This window comes from Ochotona curzoniae, unplaced genomic scaffold, assembly GCF_017591425.1.
Source record: "Ochotona curzoniae isolate NIBS_2020 unplaced genomic scaffold, NIBS_Ocur_1.0 contig_2457, whole genome shotgun sequence".
Taxonomy (NCBI): Eukaryota; Metazoa; Chordata; class Mammalia; order Lagomorpha; family Ochotonidae; genus Ochotona; species Ochotona curzoniae.
In genome coordinates this window covers 846,984-866,675 of record NW_024465464.1, presented here as the reverse complement: position 1 = coordinate 866,675, position 19,692 = coordinate 846,984, and the positions used below count along the sequence as shown (strand labels likewise).

Genomic DNA, 19,692 nt, shown 5'->3' with positions numbered 1-19,692 from the left:
AAATAAATAAATTTTTTAAAGGGAGGCATGGGGAGGGATGCGAAGGCTAAGCATTTGGGGAAGTTGTTCCCAAAGTACCTGATTGGAGTAGACAAGGTTTCTCTCTGTCAGTGTTCCCAAGGCATGCCCCAGCATGCTATGTTCTCCACAGCTCAAAAGTCTTAACTTCTCAGCCTCAGCAAGAGGCTGCTGAAGTATGCTGGGAAAGCAGTGTTACTGCCCCCATGAGCGACCCTATAAATGTCCTGCTGTGGTGAGAACTTCCGGGGGTGGGGGCACCAAGTCGCAGTTGGTCCTGTTCTTTCCAGTAACCAGGTGAGGAAGAGAGGGAATGAAACACCCGCCCAACCACTCAGCTCTCTCCCCCAGTCACCCGGCACCTGAGTGTGGTGAGATCGGATGCCTACTCAGCTGTGACAAGCTGCCAAGAAATACTTCTGAAGTGCCCACAGTGCTGCCTGGCAGGTGGTCTTTTCCCTTGCTGGAGCCTGGGCACTGCCTGGCAGCAGAGACCCCAAAGCACTGCCTGCCGTTCCAGTCTCCCCTCAAAGCCTCGCACTCCGACTATGCCAGCCTGGAGGCTACACCCATAGATGCCCTCTGTCGGCTTTGTCCACTGTACCCTCTGTGTCTCCCGGATAACTGCGTTCTGTCACTCCCTGTGATCAGGAAGTTCAGTAGTCCCCTACCCTGTCCGTTGTAGAACTTGCCTCAGCCCCAGACAACCCCAGCACCTCTGAGCTAGTCCAAGGTGACTCAGGTATCTGCCCATCCTGGGCAGAGTCATGCTAACAGAATTCCAGACTTCTCTGGGGCTTCTTGGCTATTTCTGGAACATTCTTCCTGTCTTCACCACATGGCCCTCAGTCTTATGCTGGTATTTGTCCACCATAAGTACCAGGAGCTCCAACACCCTGTCCCTGGTGTCTGCCACCAAATGCCAAGAGCTGAAGATCCTCTGAGAGTAAGCCGTGCCTTAGCCTTGTGCTGCTGTGAGCCAAGCCAACCCTGCTCCTCCCAGATGGGCCTCTCCAAGGACAGACAGCCTTCAGTTTCCTTTTATTCACTACCTCTCTGACCCCTGGACAGTACAGTAGAGATGGTTTGGGGTGGGCCCAAAATGTGCAGCATCAGCTTGCCACCAGCACCCAGAGCCACTCACACGGTCACCAGGCAAGTTTTCAGCTTCCGTGTTGGCTTCCATGACTCTGAGCTCAGCTTACTAAAAGGAGGAGAGTGAATAATTGGATGATGACCAGGTAATGCTTGACACCTTGCTTGGTTCAAGCCTAGTTTCTCTTTTCGTTTTAAGAAAGTCTTCAAGGTGCTGAAGTTTGAAAGGGGTTCTGTTCAGTTGCTAACCAGCCATTCAGCAGCTTGAGCTGGGACCCTTGAATGTAAGGGAGTAAGGGATTCTATTTCCTTCCTGCATATCTCTAAAAATTGGTCAGGGTGTGAGGTAGAAGAAGCTGTACTGACAACATAAAGGGTGGGTTCATTTAGCAGTATTTGGTGTCTGCAGTTGGAGTTCTCCCCTAAGCAAAGTAGGGAAGTGTCAGGTCCTGTCCTCTAGTGCTACCAGGAAACACCTGCTGGCTAGGGACCCCTAGACCCAAAGTCCCAAGAGTGCCAGGCCGTGTGTCGCTTAGGTCAAGTGTGTTAGTAGAGGTTCTTGACAAACGGGAGGTAGCTGCCTGCAGGCTGCCATCCTAGCCCTGCCAGCCAACTTCAATGAGGTCGCCATCTCTCGGTCTCAGGTTGCTCATGTCTGAAATGGGCACAGCAGGCACAGCAGGTGCACCTACCTCAGCTGAGTCTCATTAGAAGTGATCAAAATCTGTGTGACAAACACACAGGGCAGGCTCAAAGCTCATTTGCCACCTGCAGGTCCCCATCTTGCCTCCTGCTGCTGCCCCTTGCGGGGAGCCCTGAGACTCCCTGGTCTCTATCTCTGAGCCAAGAGGAACACTGCAAGCTGCTCCAGGGCAGAGCAGGCCACAAACCCTGGGCACCGCTTACCCAGTCTCTGTTGTTGCTCTCACCAGTGTCTGCACCAATATGCTTTCCATACTGCAGACAGTGGGAATTCAATGCATGTGTTGACTGAGTAAACATACCCAGTGAGCATGGATTGAAAAAGTGCAACAGCACAGATCCTACAGATTGTGTCAGACAAGAGCAATGCTCCAAACTCACAAGTAGAAGCTGCTAAGCTGCTTGTGCCGCATGGCTTCCTGTGCAAGGTGCCCCACGTAACCTCACTACAGAATGGTCCCGGGGGGATGGGGGGGTTCTTCCTGGATTTGGCCTCTCCCCGGTCTCCCCCAGATCCTGGCACTGGATCCATGCTCTTGTCCTGATCACGTAGGCGGATGAGGGCAGGCCCTATGGAGCCAGCCTTTCCTGGTGAAGCATCGTAGTCCCCATCCTGCGACTTCTTTTTTCCTTAAGAATTTCTTTTCTTTATTTAAAGTGACAGGAGAAAGAACAAAGAGAGAAATTCCATACACTGTGTAATTCCCCAAATGCCTAAACTTCCAGGGCTGGGCCAGGCCAAAGCTAGAAGCCAAGAACTCCACCCTGGTCTTCCAAATGAGTGGCAGGAACCAAAGTCCTTGAGCCATCCTTTGCTGCCTCCCATCCACATTGTAGGAGGCTGGATTGGAAGTGGAGACAGGATTTGGTCACAGGCACTTGGATGTAGGATGTATCACAAATGATGGCTCAACCCACTCTGCCACAGTGTCCACCCTGCTCTTGTTGTCGTGTGTCAGAGAGTCTTTCCCCAGCATGCCTCCCCAGCCCTGCTAACTACACGTCTCTCCTAGGAGAAGCACCCTCCTTGGTTATTAACCCCTTAGTAGAAACTTGTGTACTGGATCCTCCTCCCTTTCTAATGGGAGAGGAAGAAGGTAGTAGAGTCACCCAAGGAGAGGTCCGGAGGGCTGAGCCCCTCCACGCGCATGCTGTGCAGTTGGTGTACCAGAGGGCTGGCGTTGTTCAGCTCCTGTATCGGCTCACACAAAATGTAAAACCCAGCCCTGGCTTTGTAGCTTGATGTGTAGAGCTTTTATGGAGCCAGCCAGGAGCTAAAGTCTGAGGGCTCGCTGAGACTGGTGCAGATCTCGGAGACAGACAGACCTGGGTTCCAACCTACTTCATCCGTGTCATAGTTGTGAGGCGGGATGAGGCTGTTGTAAAGCTAAGATCTCTCATGCTCAAGTGCAGTCTGTACCGTCTCACTCCTCTTGGAGCCAGCCTCCACTCTAAGGATAGGCCCACCTGCAGTCCAGGGCTTGCCACGTAGACCAACACCACTGAGGCTCCGCTGTGCCTCTTGCAGAGTACCACCCATTGTGCTCCAGCTAACCCAAACCTGAGACTGCCAGTGTGCCTAACTCGCAGAGATTCATGATACTTGGTCAGGGGAAGCATCTTATTTTACATGATTTAGGAAGAAATAAAAACATGATCTTTAAAAAAATTTTTTTAAATATTATCAACATAGTTAAGGATTTACACCCATGTGGGCTTCTGATTAAGGTGGGGAGGGTTAGGTTTGGAGGAAGGTGGGTGGGACATATGGTTCATGTTTTTTTTTTTATTCTCTCTTGTGTCTGCAGGAGAGGAGAGGAAGGTAGGAATTCCTTGCTGTCAAGCTATGTTACCAAGGAATAGGGGATGGACATTTGTTGACTTTTAGAGGCCCCACTATGGGGTAGAGTGTTCCAAGGGGAGGATTGCTTGAATAATTTGGACAGTTCTGAGAAATCATTGGTTTTATTGCTCTAAGAATGAGAAAATATTTACAAGGTCAACTGGTTGACCAAGTCCACTTCATGCAGTCACACACCCAGGAACATGCTGCAATGCTTGGCCAAGATAATTGTCCAGTCTGTTCTGCTTTCCATCCTCTGACCAGGCAGTTGACGTCCCCTACTGGCCTAGCTCAGCTAGCTGTCGTGTCCCCCATGTGCATCTGAACATGCTGCTCGTTGTACAGGCAGCAGCAATCCTGGCACATGCACCCCAAGCTTGGACCACACATCCTGTTATTTTCCTGTAGCCAGGGTCTGAGTCCAGTCTAGCCCACCCCCAGCTCTGGTTCTTGCACTCATCAGCATTAGATATAGCCTAGCAGGGAAGTGCAAGACACGATCTTATAATATTCTGGAATTACATTGTATATAAATCCTATACACTATCAGAACGATCAATGTACTCCACCACCGGTGTCTCACGAGCTTTTTAGCCACTAAGCTAAATGCCCGTTTCTTCCATGACCTTTCTGAATTATTTTCATATGACTTTATTTTGGTGTAGACCCAGGGTTTCGTCTTTGACTTACTCAGTTTCCCTCATGTTAGAGAACAAAGAGCAGACATTCGACGCAGGGGTTATAATACTGCTCCAGATGCTCCATCCCACATCAGAGAGCCTGGGTTTGAGTTCTAGCTCTGGCCCTGATTGCAACTTTTGGCTAATGTGCACCTTGGTGGGTCCCAAGCTGTTGCCTCCAGCATGGAAGACCTAGCATAACCCAGCACCACCTATGGGAGTGATTGAAGACTACTCTTCACATAGTTGCCTCCATTCTCTTTACCTTTCAAGTAAATAGTGTTTTTTTTGTTTCAAACCCTAAGGCTGAGGCTGTTATTCATCTCTGGCTGTGGCAGTGACTGGGTTGACATTGGAGGACATGCAGCCAAGTAGAGGCAGAGTTGGATGAAACCACAGCTGGAGGCCAAGGTCGACCAGGGAGCACTGTGGGAAATCCAAGGCCAAGGCAGAGTCGGGAGGTGGGTCTCTAAAGACTTCCACCCCAACCCATGGGAGCGGTCGCTCCTGCTGCATTGGGTGGAGGAGCTCACATATGAAGGCCTGGAGCGGCAGGCAGCACTTCTCAGGATCCCAGAGGAAGAAGTGTCATTTCGGGTCGCTTGCAACTTGCTGTCCGTGGTAAGGAACAATTGTACCCTCATCAAGGCTGGCGTGGCTGCCAGTGGCATGAGACCTTGAATGCACGGATCTCCCACTGACAAGAAGACACAGCAGAAAGCTGCCTGGAAATGTTTGCCTTCCTCCTCCTCACTGTACTATAACGGGGACAGAAGAAACAACGGGACTATGTGCAATTGCTAGAGACAGTTCAATGCAAAAGCATAAAGAATTACCACAGACAGGATCACAGAAATATTCATGCGTTCTCAGACCTGGACATCCGATAAAGTACCTTTTCATGTATGGACTGGCTAGGTTAGGCTGTGTGTTTTAAACAACAATGAAACCAACAAACTGTATTTTTTAAAAATTAAAAGGAAACTGAAGTTTTAAAAAACAAAAGGCCAACATTCTCATTTTTCTCATTTGGAAATAAGAAGCCATGCATCTGGCTGGAGCAAGAGGAGTATCACGGATTCTGAAATTACTCTCCCAGGCCTTTCCTGTTTGAAGAGAAGTTGGGGTGACCAGGTGCCCCCGAGTCAACCACACCTGCAGAAAGCCCTGCTCCAGGCTGCAGCCCTGCGTCCCCCCAAGGAGCTCTGCTGCTGGGGGGAGCAGATAGCCACGGGTTCTCCTCACCTTAGCGTCAGCCCATGAGCTAGTTACGCCACACATCACAGCAGCATTTCTGAGTTCAGCATGGAAACCAGGACAGGAAAGATCTTCAAACCACACAGGAAGCTTGTCACAAGTCTTAAGGCTTTTTTAAAATTACTTTATTTTCAGAACAGAGTCTGGTTTTATTTTTAAAAAGAGAAAGGAAAGCATCGTGACAAATACAAGTGAGGTGCTACTTCCTGCCTCCTTCAGGACTCTCTGTGCCAGCAAGTTCCCTTCCAGAAATGCCCACAGGCTTAGAACCAGGGCCCATAAGAACAGAGCCGTCATTAGAGGTGGTCCCTTCTTTCTTAAGCAGGTAGGGATCTAGAAATTCAGAGGAAGCCCCTTACTTGCTCACGTGACAGGAGCGAGCAGGTCTAGAGTCTGGACCCAGGGCTCCCTCTGCGAGCTGTGCTGCTGGCCCAGCCCTCAGGAGATGGGTGCTGTGGGCTGGCAGGACACTGAGAGCACCTCAGGGTCGACCCTTGCAATCGAGATGCCCCAGGAAGCCAGGAAAATCAGTCCTTTCTTGTGAATGAGGTGAGGAAGACGATTGAAGAGGTTCAAGGAAAGTAAAAGAGTGAACCGACCCTCTGAGTACAAAGCACCTGTGCTAAATGAAGGAGGATGCCCAGGCCTGGCCTCTGTGGTGCCAGCCTCCAAGTCGCTGAACACCACCCACCCCGGGGAGTGGCAGTCAGGCACCCTTCCAGCCAGGCCCGCAGTGCTGAGGGGCATCGGTCACTCAGGAGTGAACAAAGGAGCAGGTTGGGGCTAGCTAGGCCAGCCATGGCTCAGACACAAGGTGCATTCAATCACTAAGTGGGGACACAGGGAGCAGCTTTCGGTCCCCGCCCAGATCCCTGGGTCTAATCAAAGGAAGCAAAAAGCAATCAGGAGGGGAAGGTGGGAAGGCAGAGGGAAGAGCCAATCCACTGCCAACTCCACCCAACCAGGCTGAGACTGAGCAGGTCCAGGGCCCAGGAAGAGCAAGGGCACACGGCCATGCCAGTGCTTTTCCCATTGCTTCGCACTCACTGGCAGGGACCCACGGGAGAACCCCGGCCATGCCACTAGCCCCCTCTGGTGTCTCTGTCCAAGGAGATCTTCAACCCACGGGTCTGAAGTTCTCAGATGATCCTAGCAGAATCTAAACGAAAGGGGGAAAAAAAAAAAAAAATGAGCTGGGTGCTGACTCAGCAGTCAGCGATGGGGGCACTTCCGTCACTCCCCTCCCCTGTAGAAGGCAGATACAGGGCAACAGTAACAGCCCTGTGATTCCAGCCCAGCCCTGCTGCCCCTTCCCCCAGGGCTTCAGACATACCCAAGGCAGAGGCAGAGAGCGCTCTGCACTGGACCCGCTGCTGGTCCCTCTCCTGTCCACCCCCGCAGGGGCCACTGTGACCAAGCCCTTCAAGAGCCAGAAACTCAAGGAATGCTGGAGTTGAAGAGTTTCAAGAGCACTCGTCCAATGCCCAGGTTCTAAATACAACAAAACTGAGTGCAAGAAAGGAAAAAACTGTTGTCACCCAAAGCCAGTGAGTGACAAGGGCAGAACTGGAACCCATGTCTTCTGGCACCTTTGCCAGTTTATTCTACTACAAAAAGCTTCCCAAGCAGAAGAGAGAAGAAAACCAAAAATTCTTAAAAGTGTCACCTCCCACCCATTCTCTCTCTTTTCAAAATGATTCATTTTATTTATTTGAAAGGCAGACTTACAGAGAGAGAGAGATTTTTTTTCCTTCCATTGATTCACCCCTCAGATGGTCACAATGGCTAGGACTGGGCCAGGTGGAAGCCAGGAGCCAGGAGCTTCTTCCAGGTCTCCCACTTGCATGCAGACACCCAAATACTGCTTTCCCAGATGTATTAGCAGGTAGCTGGATAAGAAGTAGACTCAAATCAGCACCCGTATGGGATGTTGGGACCGTCTGGCTTCCTGCATCCTTGGTACCCTCACATCATACATCAGGATTCCAGGAGGGCAGCCCCTGGGTCCTCAACGGGAGGACCATTGTAGGGGAAGGTGGGCTCCAAGCCTGCCAAGGTCTTTCCCGGCCAGCACCATAGCACCATATGGCTAAACGTGCAGGGCTGAGGGGGGAAGCAAAGGAGGGCAAAGCAGTGGCTGTGACACCACAGACCCTGTACCCACGCCGGCGCCCGGCTGCAACGGGACCCAGCAGCTGTGTTGAAGACAACTTCTGAGTCTTTTGTCTTTTTTTTTTTTTTTTTTTGTAAGCAGCATCAATTCATGATGAAACAAAAGTTGAAAACACAGAGGTAGAAATGCCCTTCACCCAAGAATGGGTGCAGTTTGGTCCTCAGAATCCAAGACCCTTCTTCCCCAGAGCTGAGAAGAGAGGAGTCAGAGTGAGCAGGATCCAGGGTGAGCTTCTCCCTTGTCAGAGAGCAACGTGGCAGTCCCAGGACCCCAGCTCTTCCTGGGAAGTCGTGGTCACAAATCCAGGCAAGCAGGAGGCAGCTGGGATGTGTAGGGGGAGGAAGGGCAAGATTTCCCCAGATCCACAAGGGTTGCCTGCTAATTAATGGGGACAGACTGGAACAAGACAGTTGCTGCAAGCAGCCACTCCCTGAACAGACACCTGGGGTGGATTCTGGGTCGTTGCGCCATCTCCACAGCCTAAAATGAGCTGGCACTTCCAAGCACCCTTCCTTGCCTGAGCACCCCTTTCCTCCATTTTTCCCTCACAGTGGAAGGGGGTGAGGGTGGAGCATGTGGGAGCTCAGAATCAGAGGTGATGCAGCACCCTGGAGGTTAGGAGGGCACCCCACTCCAGCACCACCGGTGGCAGCCTTGGGCCCTAAACCCATCTCCTCTTCAAAGAGTGCCAGATTGCGTCTGCGGAGGGGAACGTGTTGCAGGACGAGGTGGGTGGGAGTTTCCCAGCCCTCCCCTGGAGCAAACCTTCTGCCTTCACCCTCTCAGTTCTGGGGGGGCTACAGCCAGGGTGTTTACATAGCCATGGGGACCCCCATCATTCTCCGAGATGCAGTGGCCCAGCTGGGAGCCTCCGGGAGGCAGCGGCAGAGGGGCAGACGGAGGGGCGCTGTAGCCCCCTCTGCCCTGACTCGGGAAGGCCTCGCCCCGGTGGTCCCAGCAACCCTCCAGGGCCTCCAGGCCGCGGCAGCCGAGGAAGAAGAGGTTCTTCAGCATGAAGACGGAGAGCGGCTGCTGGTGGCTCACCACCAGGAGGCAACGCAACGCCAGCAGGGGCACGTCCACCAAGCAGCCCCCCAGCAGGCGCAGGAGGCGGCTGCAGCTGCCCGCCCCAGAAGTTTGAGCCCGCGACGGGACGCCGGCGGCGTTGAGCTCGTACAGCCAGAGCACCGGTGAGGCGAGGGTGAGGAAGTAGACCGCAAGCAGCAGGTAGCGCAGGTGTGCGGGCAGCGGCACGCGACCTTCCAGCGTCAGCTCCACCAGGGTGAAGCTGTCGAGCAAGTCCAGGCAGGTGCCCAGGAAGCAGCCGGCCGCGCGGTGCTGCTGGGGCTGCAGCAGCAGGGGCCCCGCCGAGCCCGCGTGGGCTCCCGCCTCGCTGATGGCCCGCACCAGGCTATAGAGGAGGGGTACCGACAGCGCCATGGTGAGGCGAAAGCCCGTGGTGCCGAAGGGCGCGCGCAGCTCGATGAGGTCCAGGATGGATGTGCCCAGAATGAGCACTACCTTGGGAGTGAAGGCGATGGAGTAGATAAGCCAGGCCAGATAGGCGAAGGCGAACTCGCCCGCCACCGCCGCGGGTCCTGGGCCGCCGGCGGGGCCGCTGACAGCCCCGCGGCCCCCGCGCGTCTTGGCTCCGCTCGCGGCTCCGGCCGAGGCGCCCGATGCGGCGGTGGGCAGGTGCAGGGGCGGCGCGGCGTGGTGGTGCTGGTGCTGGGGGTGGCCATACGCGCCGCCCGCCGCACTGCCCCGACGGCCCCGGCTGTTTTTAGCGAAGAAGATGGCCCAGCCCACCACCACCACCAGGTCCGTGGCGATCCAGGAGCACCAGTACAGGTCGGTGACAGCGATGAGGTACAGGTCCAGCAGCCCGCCCTGCGCCAGCAGCAGCACCACGGACAGCGCTTGGTAGCCCCAGCGGCACCCGGACCCCAAGGCGCACCCGTGGCGCCCTCGTCGGCGGCCGGCAGGGGCCGGGTGGTCGCCGCCGCCGCAGCAGCAGCAGCAGCAGGGGCAGCAGCAGGCGCCGCCGCCGGGCCCCGCGCCCCCCGCGCCCCCGGCCGAGCGCCCCCCAGCCCCTCCGACGGTCCTGACCGCGGCGCCCCCGCCGAAGTCGCCGGCCGTCATGCCGCAGGAGGAGGCGGGCGTGGACGCGGAAGAGCAGGTGGCGACCGACGAAGAGAAGGCGGCGGGCGCGGCGTCCCCTGGCGCCGAGGGTCCCCCGGGCGCGGAGGCCGCCACCAGCGGCTTGCTAAGACTGATGCTCTCGTCGTCTTCCCGCCCCGCGCCGCCGGTGCCACTGCTGCTGCCGCCGCCGCCGCTCCCTAAGTCGCCCCCGCAGCGCCGGCCGCCCCCGCGGCTGGGACTGGGGCTGGGGCTACTGCTGCCGCTGTCGCCCGAAACCCCCAGGCCGCGGGGCGACCCTCCACGGAAGAAGAGGGGCTGCAGCCGGGCGGCGGGCGGCGGCGGCGGGAAGGCGCCCGGAGACGACGAGAGCGGGCGAGGGTGACCGAGCGCCGGGTGCATTGTCCTCCGGGGCGCCCTCCCCGCCGACCCCGGACTGGAGTGGCGGCCGAGGGGAGCCCCGTCAGCCGCCGCCGCCGCCCGGAGGCTGGGCCTCGTACTCCGAGTGGCGGCGAGATCCGGACTGGAGCCCCCGGACTGGGCGATCCAGGCCCGCGCGGCCGAGAGCTGGGCTGGCGAGGCACCGGGTCCACCGCGGCGGCGGGCAGCAGGGATGGGGTGGGGCGGGGCGGGAGGAGGGGGTGCCTGGCGGTGCGGAAACCTGGACTGGATTCGAGAGGAGCAGAGGAGGAACGGAGAGCAGGAAAGGAGAAAGCACAGCTCACAGAAACCCCGCGCAGCAGGAAGGAGGGATGCCACGGGGACCTGGCGTAGGGAGGATCCAGCGCAGAGCGGGGCTCCCTCAGGAGTGGGTCTGGCCAGCGTCCTGGAGGCTGGACGCCCTTCACCTCAGCACGGACCAGGGGCTCAGGCTGCTGCACCTGCTCTACCTTCAATGCAGGGTTCTGCTCATTGGACCTCCCTGTGGCTTCCGAAGGCACTTAGAATGCAAAAAGAAGGACCTGGAGGCATGGCCTAGCGGCAAAAGTCCTCACCTTGAACGCACCGGGATCCCATATGGGCATCGGTTCTAATCCCGGCAGCTCCACTTCCCATCCAGCTCCCTGCCTGTGGCCCGGGAAAGCAGGCTTTGGGACCGTTCCTGGTTCCTGGTTCCTGGCTTCGGATCGGCGCAGCGCCAGCCTTTTCGGTCACTTAGGAAGTGAATCATCTTCCTCTCTCTCCTTCTGTCTGTATATCTGACTTTGTAATAAAAATAAATAAATCTTAAAAAAAAAAAAAGAAAAAAAAGAATGCGAAGAGAAGCGTCCATGTGAGCTTGGTCCAAGGGACAGCAGCGTCAACTAAGTATTACCACCCTACCCTCCAGCACTGGGCTCACAAGTTCCCAGGAGCATGAAGTTCTCTGAATTTTATCAGGTGGACAGAGAATATAAAGGCACTGTACAAGTGATCCCAGCCAAGTAGAATTTGGGGTTTGTAAATATTCTTTTTTTTTTTTTTAAAGATTTATTTTTTTATTATTTTTTCATTGGAAAGGCGGATATACAGAGAGGAGAGACAGAGAGGAAGATCTTCCGTCCGATGATTCACTCCCCAAGTGAGCGCAACGGGCCGATACTATGCCAATCCGAAGCCAGGAGCCTCTTCCGGGTCTCCCACGCGGGTGCAGGGTCCCAAAGCTTTGGGCCGTCCTCTGCTGCTTTCCCAGGCCACAGGCAGGGAGCTGGAAGGGAAGCGGGGCTGCCGGGATTAGAACCGGCGCCCATATGGGATCCCCGGCGTGCAAGGCGAGGACCTTTAACCACTTGCGCCACCGCGCCGGGCCCTGTAAATATTCTTAAAGCCAGAGATTTGCCCAGTAGAGAGGAGAGGAGACCCAAGGGATTTTGAGGTCTGGGTGCTGTTAGGAACAGAGGCTCAAACGGGATGGTAGAGTGGGGGAAAGGGGACAGAGAGCCCACCACCAGCCAGCTCAAGTGCTCAGGGACTCCACTATGGTGGGCTGGGCTTGATGTCCAGGCAGTGATTCCAAAGTCAGAGGGTAAAAGTGATGGATTTAAGGGCTGCAGAAAAGGAGCTGGAGCTCCTGTGTCAAGCAGACAGCATGCTCCCACCCATCACCCCAAGGCTGAGGCCTGCCTGCCCCTGCCTGCTGCACATCCTTCAGGCCGCGAGTTCCCTGCCTGGATTCCATTCCCTTAAACCTGCTGTGGGTCATCTTCCTGGAAGACACTGCACAGCACCAACTCGTGGATGCTTGGGACTCACAGCAGTTGGCTCCCCACGCCTTGCCCCTAAATCCACTGCTTTGAACCATGGCCAGTTTCTGCCAAGCCTGCTTTCTGCAGCCTGTTGGAGCTCAGGCTTTGCAAACAATCCATGGTGGCGCAGAATTCAGGATTCACCACACCGGCCACATGTAGTGGCACAGCACGTTGGCCTGCAGCTTGAAACGTAGACACGCCATATCAGAACACCTGGTTTCAGCCTGGCCCAGTCCTGGCTGTTTCAGGCAAGATATTCTCTCTCTCTCTCTCTCTCTCTCTCTCTCTCTCTCTCTCACACACACACACACACACACACACAGCACACAAGCTGCCTTTCAAGTAAATAAATCTTTAAAACACAAGATTCACGACCTCCACTATTTCCACTTCTGTTGGCACACACAACCTTTGGAAAGCCTATGTGCAGTCATTGTGCAAAGAACAGAATGGAGCCTGCGCTCTGGACCAACAGTCCCAGCTCCAGTATATGCCAGTCTGAGTGAGCTGGGGCTGAACCAACAGTCCCACCTCCAGCACATCCCAGTGTGTGTGAGCTGAGGCTGGACCAACAGTCCCAGCTCTAGCACATGCCATTGTGTGTGAGCTGAGGCTGGACCAACTGTCCCGGCTCCAGCACATCCCGGTGTGTGAGCTGAGGTTGGCTAGTTCTCCTCTCGGAGCCTCAGATGATCTAGACAGGGGCAAGGACCCACCTGAAGAGGTTGTTGCGACTCAGGAGGAAAGGGTGAGGCCAGCGTGTGGTTTAGACATAGCCTCAGTTAAAGGCATCCGGGGTGATCATGGCTCCATTTAGCGCAGTTCTCAGTCTCCCAGGGAACACTGACTCACAGCAGGGGCTGTGGGGGCGGAGTGCTGTTTCTCGGCTGGGTGCCTTCACGCGTCCTCACTCCTCAGTCTGTCAAGCAGCAGAGCTGCTGTCCTTTGGAGAACAGGTACTCGGGGCTGGTCTGGCCAGGCCTTGCCTCGGGAAGCACTCAGCCACACCAGCTGATGCCAAGGCCGCTCGCTGTAGTGGGGCCACGTGGGGAGCAGTTTCACCCTCCCACTCGCATCCTGTGCCTGCGCTCAGGCCACGCAGCCCGCAGCTCTGAGCAGTCTGTGCGAAGGGGACTGGGGAGCTGCCAACCACTAATGGAGTCATCACAGCCCATCTCCCCTTCTTCCCTCAGGGACGATGCCCGCCAACCACTCACGTGTAAGCTGCCGGTCATTCCTGCTGCAGTTGAAGAAGCAGAGGCAGCTGATGGAAGGCCAAGAACTGGATTCTGAGACAACACCTTGTCTCCATCCCTCCCACCAGTCCCCACCCTGGCCTGCCTTACACATCCCACCTACCCGCCCCCCACCCACACACCCACCCGGGCCTGTGAGGGTGAGCCTGCTTGCAAAGGTGACTTCACAAGGATTGCTGTGCTCCCAAGAGAGTTGAATTTTGACTGTCCTTCCAAGTGGTCCTGCCTTTCTAGCAGATGAACTGACAGTTCATCAGATTTGCTTTCTGTGAGAGATTCTTTCCCCCCCTCCTCTTTTTAGACCTGGGAGCCTGAGTCATGGGACCATAGAACAATTAGGGTGAGAATTCTGAGGCTACACCACAGAATATGCTGAAGACTTCATCTTGCTGGGGACTGTTCATCATCCTGGGATGTTTCCAACCTTACACACACACACACACACACACACACAGCCTCTGCTTCAGGCTGGATAGAGGCTTGATAAGGACGCAATATTGAGTAAGGAGAAGAAGGTCAAAAAAGACCTTCACACACACATAGTGAGTACAGGGGAGGATGTTTGTTTTGACAGGTAAGACGCCAGAGTTCCTAGCTTCTGGCTTTTACTTAAGATTTATTTTTTTTTTAAGATTTTTTTATTTTTATTGGAAAGGTGGATATACAGAGAGGAGAGACACAGAGAAAGATCCTCTGTCCGATGATTCACTCCCCAGGCGGCCACAACGGCTGGAGTTGAGCCAATCCGAAGCCAGGAGCTTCTTCTGGGCCTCCGAAGCGGGTGCAGGGTCCCAAAGCCTTGGGCCGTCCTCGACTGCCTTCCCAGGCCACAGGCAGGGAGCCGGATGGGAAGCGGGGCCGCCAGGATTAGAACCGGTGCCCATATAGGATCCCAGGCGCGCAAGGACCCTAACCACTGCGCTATCGCGCCGGGCCCAAGATTTATTTTTGTATTTGTTTGAAAGTCAGGGACAGAGAGATCTTCCAGTCACCAGTTCATTCAACAACTGGATCTGGTCCAAGCTGAAACCAGGATACAATATTTGGCGATAGAATATTCTGGTTCTTCCGGAATAGAAAGGCTCGTGGCTCCCAGACCTTTGAGGAGCGCACGACTAAGCCCTGGGACAGGAGCAGTCATCAGCTTGGCAAGCTTGGTAAGGCAGCAGCGCCAACCTTGCCCGGGACAGAGTGCGGCTTTGCTCTGTTCACGGCAAAAACAAAGGACAGCCGCAAAGGGAACTGTCAGCGAGGCGTGCCGCCTACGTGCAGAGATGAGAAGAGACAGCCAAGACCACTGGCTCTCATCACAGTTGCCACCTGACTCTCGGACACAGGGCAACCGGCAGGGAACCGGGACCAAGGCAGGTGTGTAAGAGCTTCAGCTAAGTAGGAACTTGCAGCCTCGCCCCGTGCTGAGAGCTCTCTGAAGACAGGGACTGCATCTACCTTGATGTGGAGGCTCCTCTAATCCCAGGCCTGACCTTCAGCTACATTTTGGGCTATCAGACTTTCAGTTCTTTCTTAGGAGGGAGACATACAGAAATACGACCTAAGACAAACTCTTGAGTTCTGTGAACCTGATGACCACATTTTCTCTGGGGTCTCCTCCGGAGAGACAGGGGACATGACAGTTGCTGAGAGGACTCGGCAGCGTTGGAGAGCAGATAGAGGAATCCAGAGAGCCAGGCAGGTGCAAGGTGGACGAAGGAGCTGCCTGTGAAGTGCTGGGGCCTCTGCAAAAAATCACGAGTATGTGGCACTGTCTGAATACATGGGACAAGAAACACAAAAGGAGAGAAGGTTGAGGAGGGCCACAGGGCTAGGTGATGGTGGCCTTCCCTGCAAGGCTGAGCTTGGGCTATATTCTGAGGGAACCAGGAACTCTGGAAAGCAGGGCTATAGAACAGACTCCTGTTTTAGGAGAATTACCTTGCAGTGGAGCTAATGAATTGGGGTTGGGAGGGAAAAAAAAAATGGAAGTACAAAGATTACATTCTAGGCCTGGTAACAATATGATCTAAATCATACTCCAAACTCCCCAGGTGGAGCCGGCAAGGTGGCACACCAGACCGATCCTCCACCTGCAATGCCAGCATTGGGTTCAAGTCCCACCTGCTCTACTTCCAATCCAGCTCTTTGCTGATGTACTTGGGAAAGCAGCTGAGGATGGCCCAAGTGCTTGCACCCCTGCACCTATGTGGCAGACTCAGAAGAAGACCCTGGCTCTCGGCTTTGGGCCAGCTCAACTGAAGAAGACCCTGGCTCCCGGCTTTGGGCCAGCTCAACTCTAGCCATGGTAGTTACTTGGGGCAGTGAACAAGAGGAAATAGAAAATCAAAATGTGAGTGTTGTCTCCCAAATCTCAGGTTTTGAAAGCTCCCCTGTGCTCATGGCTACTGTAGGGGATGGCACGGATACAAAGCAGTTGCATCATTGTTCTATTGGATAATAGCCCAGCAGATACAGGAGACATGGTGTCAGACCCAAGGGAGTCATGAAGAGTAAGCTGAGCTTCCTGCATCAAACCACAACCCTCAATGAAACAGTGGGCTATGAAGATAAATCTATCACCCAGAGCAGGAAGTCACACGGAAGTGAGTGGCCTGGGCTTAAAGTACAATTGATGTGTCTGCAGAGAATTCATAACCAGGGACTTACATCATGTAGATTGGCGATGTTAGCAACGTCAAGCTGAGAAACTGGCTTAACTACTAGTCATGGACTCATCATAACCAGGGATTGCCTGTGAAAGCACACACAGGCAGTTCTGAAGGGACACACTCTTAACCCATAGATAAAATGTCCATTTGCCCAGCATTGAGTCTATGTGTGGTGGATCCAGTTTTCCCGGAGTGGTCAGAATTGCAGGTAAGGGTCCAGTCCGGTGTGGCTTGAAGGTAGCAGGCTGATGCTCCTTCATCTTACACCAAATCTCCGGGTTGGAGTTTACAGGACTCGGAGTCAGATGCTGTCCTTGTTTCTGGATGTGCCGCCTTTATTAGGCCTCTGCTGAAGGACCATCTGTAGAGTCTGGGATGACTTAAGGAGGGAATCATTATTTAACTCAGCCAATTTCTCATCCCCCTGCTTGGGGCTAAAGGTGATGGCCTTCTGGACATAATACCGTACAGGGTGAAGCCTTGTAAATAAGGGGTATACCAGTTCACAGGAGGGCAAAGGGAAGCAGGCTCATCCAGCCTTGCCAGTCTCTAACTTTAAAGTTTCCTTTAATGTCATATTTATCCTTTTTGTCCTGAACTCTAAGGTCTAGATGCACAGTGTAACTTCCAATTCATATTTAAGACCTTTGTTAACAGTTGTATGATTTGGACGATGGACGCTGGCAATTGTCGGACCCCACAATCAGAGAAAGATCAAATTGAGGGACAAGGTTTCAGAGACTAAGTTCGTGGCTACTATCTGAGCTGTTTCTGTTTTGATGGTAAATGACTCTTCCCAGCCAGGGAAGGTGTCTGATAGCACAAGGAGGCACTGGTACCCATATTTTCCCAGTAGAATCTCAGTAAAATTCATCTCCCACTATTTTTCTGGAGGGCTTTCTCACAGCCCAGTTCCTGGAACTGACTCACTTCGTGGTCCTGGGTTTATCTGGATGAGATGTGACATCAAGACAAGACCTATTGAGCTTTTCTCTACTTAGTCCAGGGATGTAATGGTGACTCCGCAACAACTCAGTCCCAATATTTCCAGTAATATAACTCTCCCATCAGGGGTGTATCTCCATCCTTGGGAGTCGGTCTCTGCCCTACGAGTTCTTTTGAGACCCATTTCCTTACTCAACTACTGGAGAGTCTGGCAGTGTTCATTCCCTTAGGACTGGGAGCATCTGAAGGGAAACCACTGGTTTTTGTGCGACATGTTAGGCTGCTTGGTAAGTATCTCCTTTCTTGAGAAAGGGTCCCATGGATGTGGGCAGTGGCAAAGGAATATCTGTGGTCTGTGTGGGTGTTTACAGTTTTGTCTTTGCCCCATTCTCAGGGCCTGGGTCAGTGCAACTCATTTAGCCTTCTGGGCAGGTGCCCCATGTTTTAGTGCCTGGGCCCATACAATTTGATCTTGTAAGACGAGCGCTGTTCCCACATACCTGATCCCATCCATGATGTAACTGCTTCCATCCATAAACAGGGTTTTATCCAGGTCAGGCCATGGAATGTCCATCAAGTCAGCCCTCGGGTTTGTCAGAGAATTCAGAATGTTGCGGTAATCATATGTTGGTTCAGATGGCAGAGATTCTATGGGCACTCCAGCATCACAAGGAAGGAATGAGTGATACTTCCTTTTCCAAAATTGGTTATCCTTGCCTTAGTTTAAGGGTAGGTCTTTTGGTTGACCAATTCAGATAACAGCTTTACCTTAAACTCTTTCACCTTTTGTAACTTAAACATCAGGGGCCAACTAGAACACAAATGTTACCTTTGTGGTGCACCTGTTCTCAGGCACCTCAGGATCTGTCAGGGGGTACGAGTGGCGTTCCTCTAGGAGATGCTCAAGAAACACCGAAGAGATCTATAAGGCCTCTGAGCAGTCTTTCTTTCTTTCTTTTTTTTCTTTTTTTTTTTTTATAAAGATTTATTTTTATTATTTTTTCATTGGAAAGGCGGATATACAGAGAGGAGAGACAGAGAGGAAGATCTTCCGTCCGATGATTCACTCCCCAAGTGAGCGCAACGGGCCGATACTATGCCGATCTGAAGCCAGGAGCCTCTTCCGGGTCTCCCACGCGGGTGCAGGTTCCCAAAGCTTTGGGCCATCCTCGACTGCTTTCCCGGGCCACAGGCAGGGAGCTGGAAGGGAAGCGGGGCTGCCGGGATTAGAACCGGTGCCCATATGGGATCCCGGGCGTGCAAGGTGAGGACTTAACCACTTGTGCCACCGCGCCGGGCCCGAGCAGTCTTTCTTATCTTGGAAAGGTTGGTTGGCTTTCTACCACCACTTGGGACCCTCTCAGTAGACTCTGGGAATACTGATCAAGGTCCCCCTTACCTTGATTGGTGTTCATGTCTCAGTTGAGTAAGGCAATGGGGGAGGCAGATTGGAGCCAGGCCAGCTCAGCAGTGGGCTGGCCATCTGGCCTCAGGATTAACTTCCAAGCTTCTCTTTGAATACGATCCTGCTCCTCAGAAGTAAAAAGGATTTTACAAAGCTTCTGTTCCTTTTCAACAAGATAATAATAGTAACTACAGAACCATTACATAGTTTCGGTCTTTAAGTATATTTGCATTACAGAATAATATAGCATAATTTCGCATTTTGATAAAACTTGGCATATACAATCCAAACAGCCAAATTAGTTATTGTCATTACCAGAAGAAAGACGCTGTTTTCTGACCTGTTCTGTTTGGTTTTACACTTTGAGATCTCCAGGGGGCCATCTAAAAATCCCAAAGTCAGAGAAACCAAACCCAGCAAATATGCAAAGGAGCACAAAATAACATTTATCCATTTAAGCAGGTGTCAGGAACCGTGTACTATAGCCACACTGAAGCCATTTTGAATATAGAACTATGGGCCAGTGGAAAATCCCTGGCTGGCTAGATGCTTGAGAAAAAGTTATGAAACTAATCACACGCTTAGCTTCAATTGTTTGTAGCAACTGTTTTAGAATATGATTTATGCTGTACCTGCCGACATCTTGTTACTGATTACCTATGCTATTGTTGATATGTTGGTTACTATTGTGGATATGGTGACTGCTCAAGAACAATCGGTCTGGAGACCATGGCTTGCATCCTAGTTTCTCCTTTCCTCCCTGAGCCTTAGTTACTGAAGAGTATAAAAACCCACAATTAAAATCAATAAACTGACAGCTTGATCAGACATCCTGTCTTGCTGTCCATTCCTCGTGTCTCTTGTCCCCCAATCTCTCCTAGGTGGTTGCGACCCCCGTTGACTGTCCTGCTGGACGGGACAATTTGGCGCCCAACGTGGCTGGTGTGCAGACCACTGACAGGGAGATCGCCACGCAATAGGAGAGGCCTCTCAAAGTGGTGTTGAGTAGAACACCGAGTGAACAGTTTCACGGTTGACCCGCCGGAAGTCGTGCTCGGGAAAATTCGTGGCGCAAATCTTACGGGGTTAAGGTAAGATGGGACAAGCATTATCACAGCAAGAACTATTCTTGCAAGGTTTTATCAGTCTTATAGACTTATTCAAGACACGAGGAATTTGGGTGATTAAAAAAGACCTCAAAACCTTTTTGGATTTTGTTGGTCAGATTTGCCCCTGGCATCCCCAGGAAGGTTTTATATAAGTCATTTAACGTTGATATAAAAAAACA

At 53.2% G+C, this 19,692-nt stretch overlaps 1 protein-coding gene across 1 annotated transcript; it reads right to left on the bottom strand.

The window, feature by feature from the left end:
• Positions 1 to 8,542: 8,542 nt before the first annotated feature.
• Positions 8,543 to 10,309, bottom strand: TMEM121B (transmembrane protein 121B). The gene has a single exon (XM_040974566.1). The coding sequence runs from the start codon at positions 10,307 to 10,309 to the stop codon at positions 8,543 to 8,545; it is 1,767 nt and encodes a 588-aa protein (XP_040830500.1).
• Positions 10,310 to 19,692: the final 9,383 nt, after the last annotated feature.

What these genes read in the sequence shown, in the direction of transcription:
- TMEM121B (XM_040974566.1), bottom strand. Translation starts at nt 10,309, where the DNA reads ATGCACCCGGCGCTCGGTCACCCTCGCCCGCTCTCGTCGTCTCCGGGC.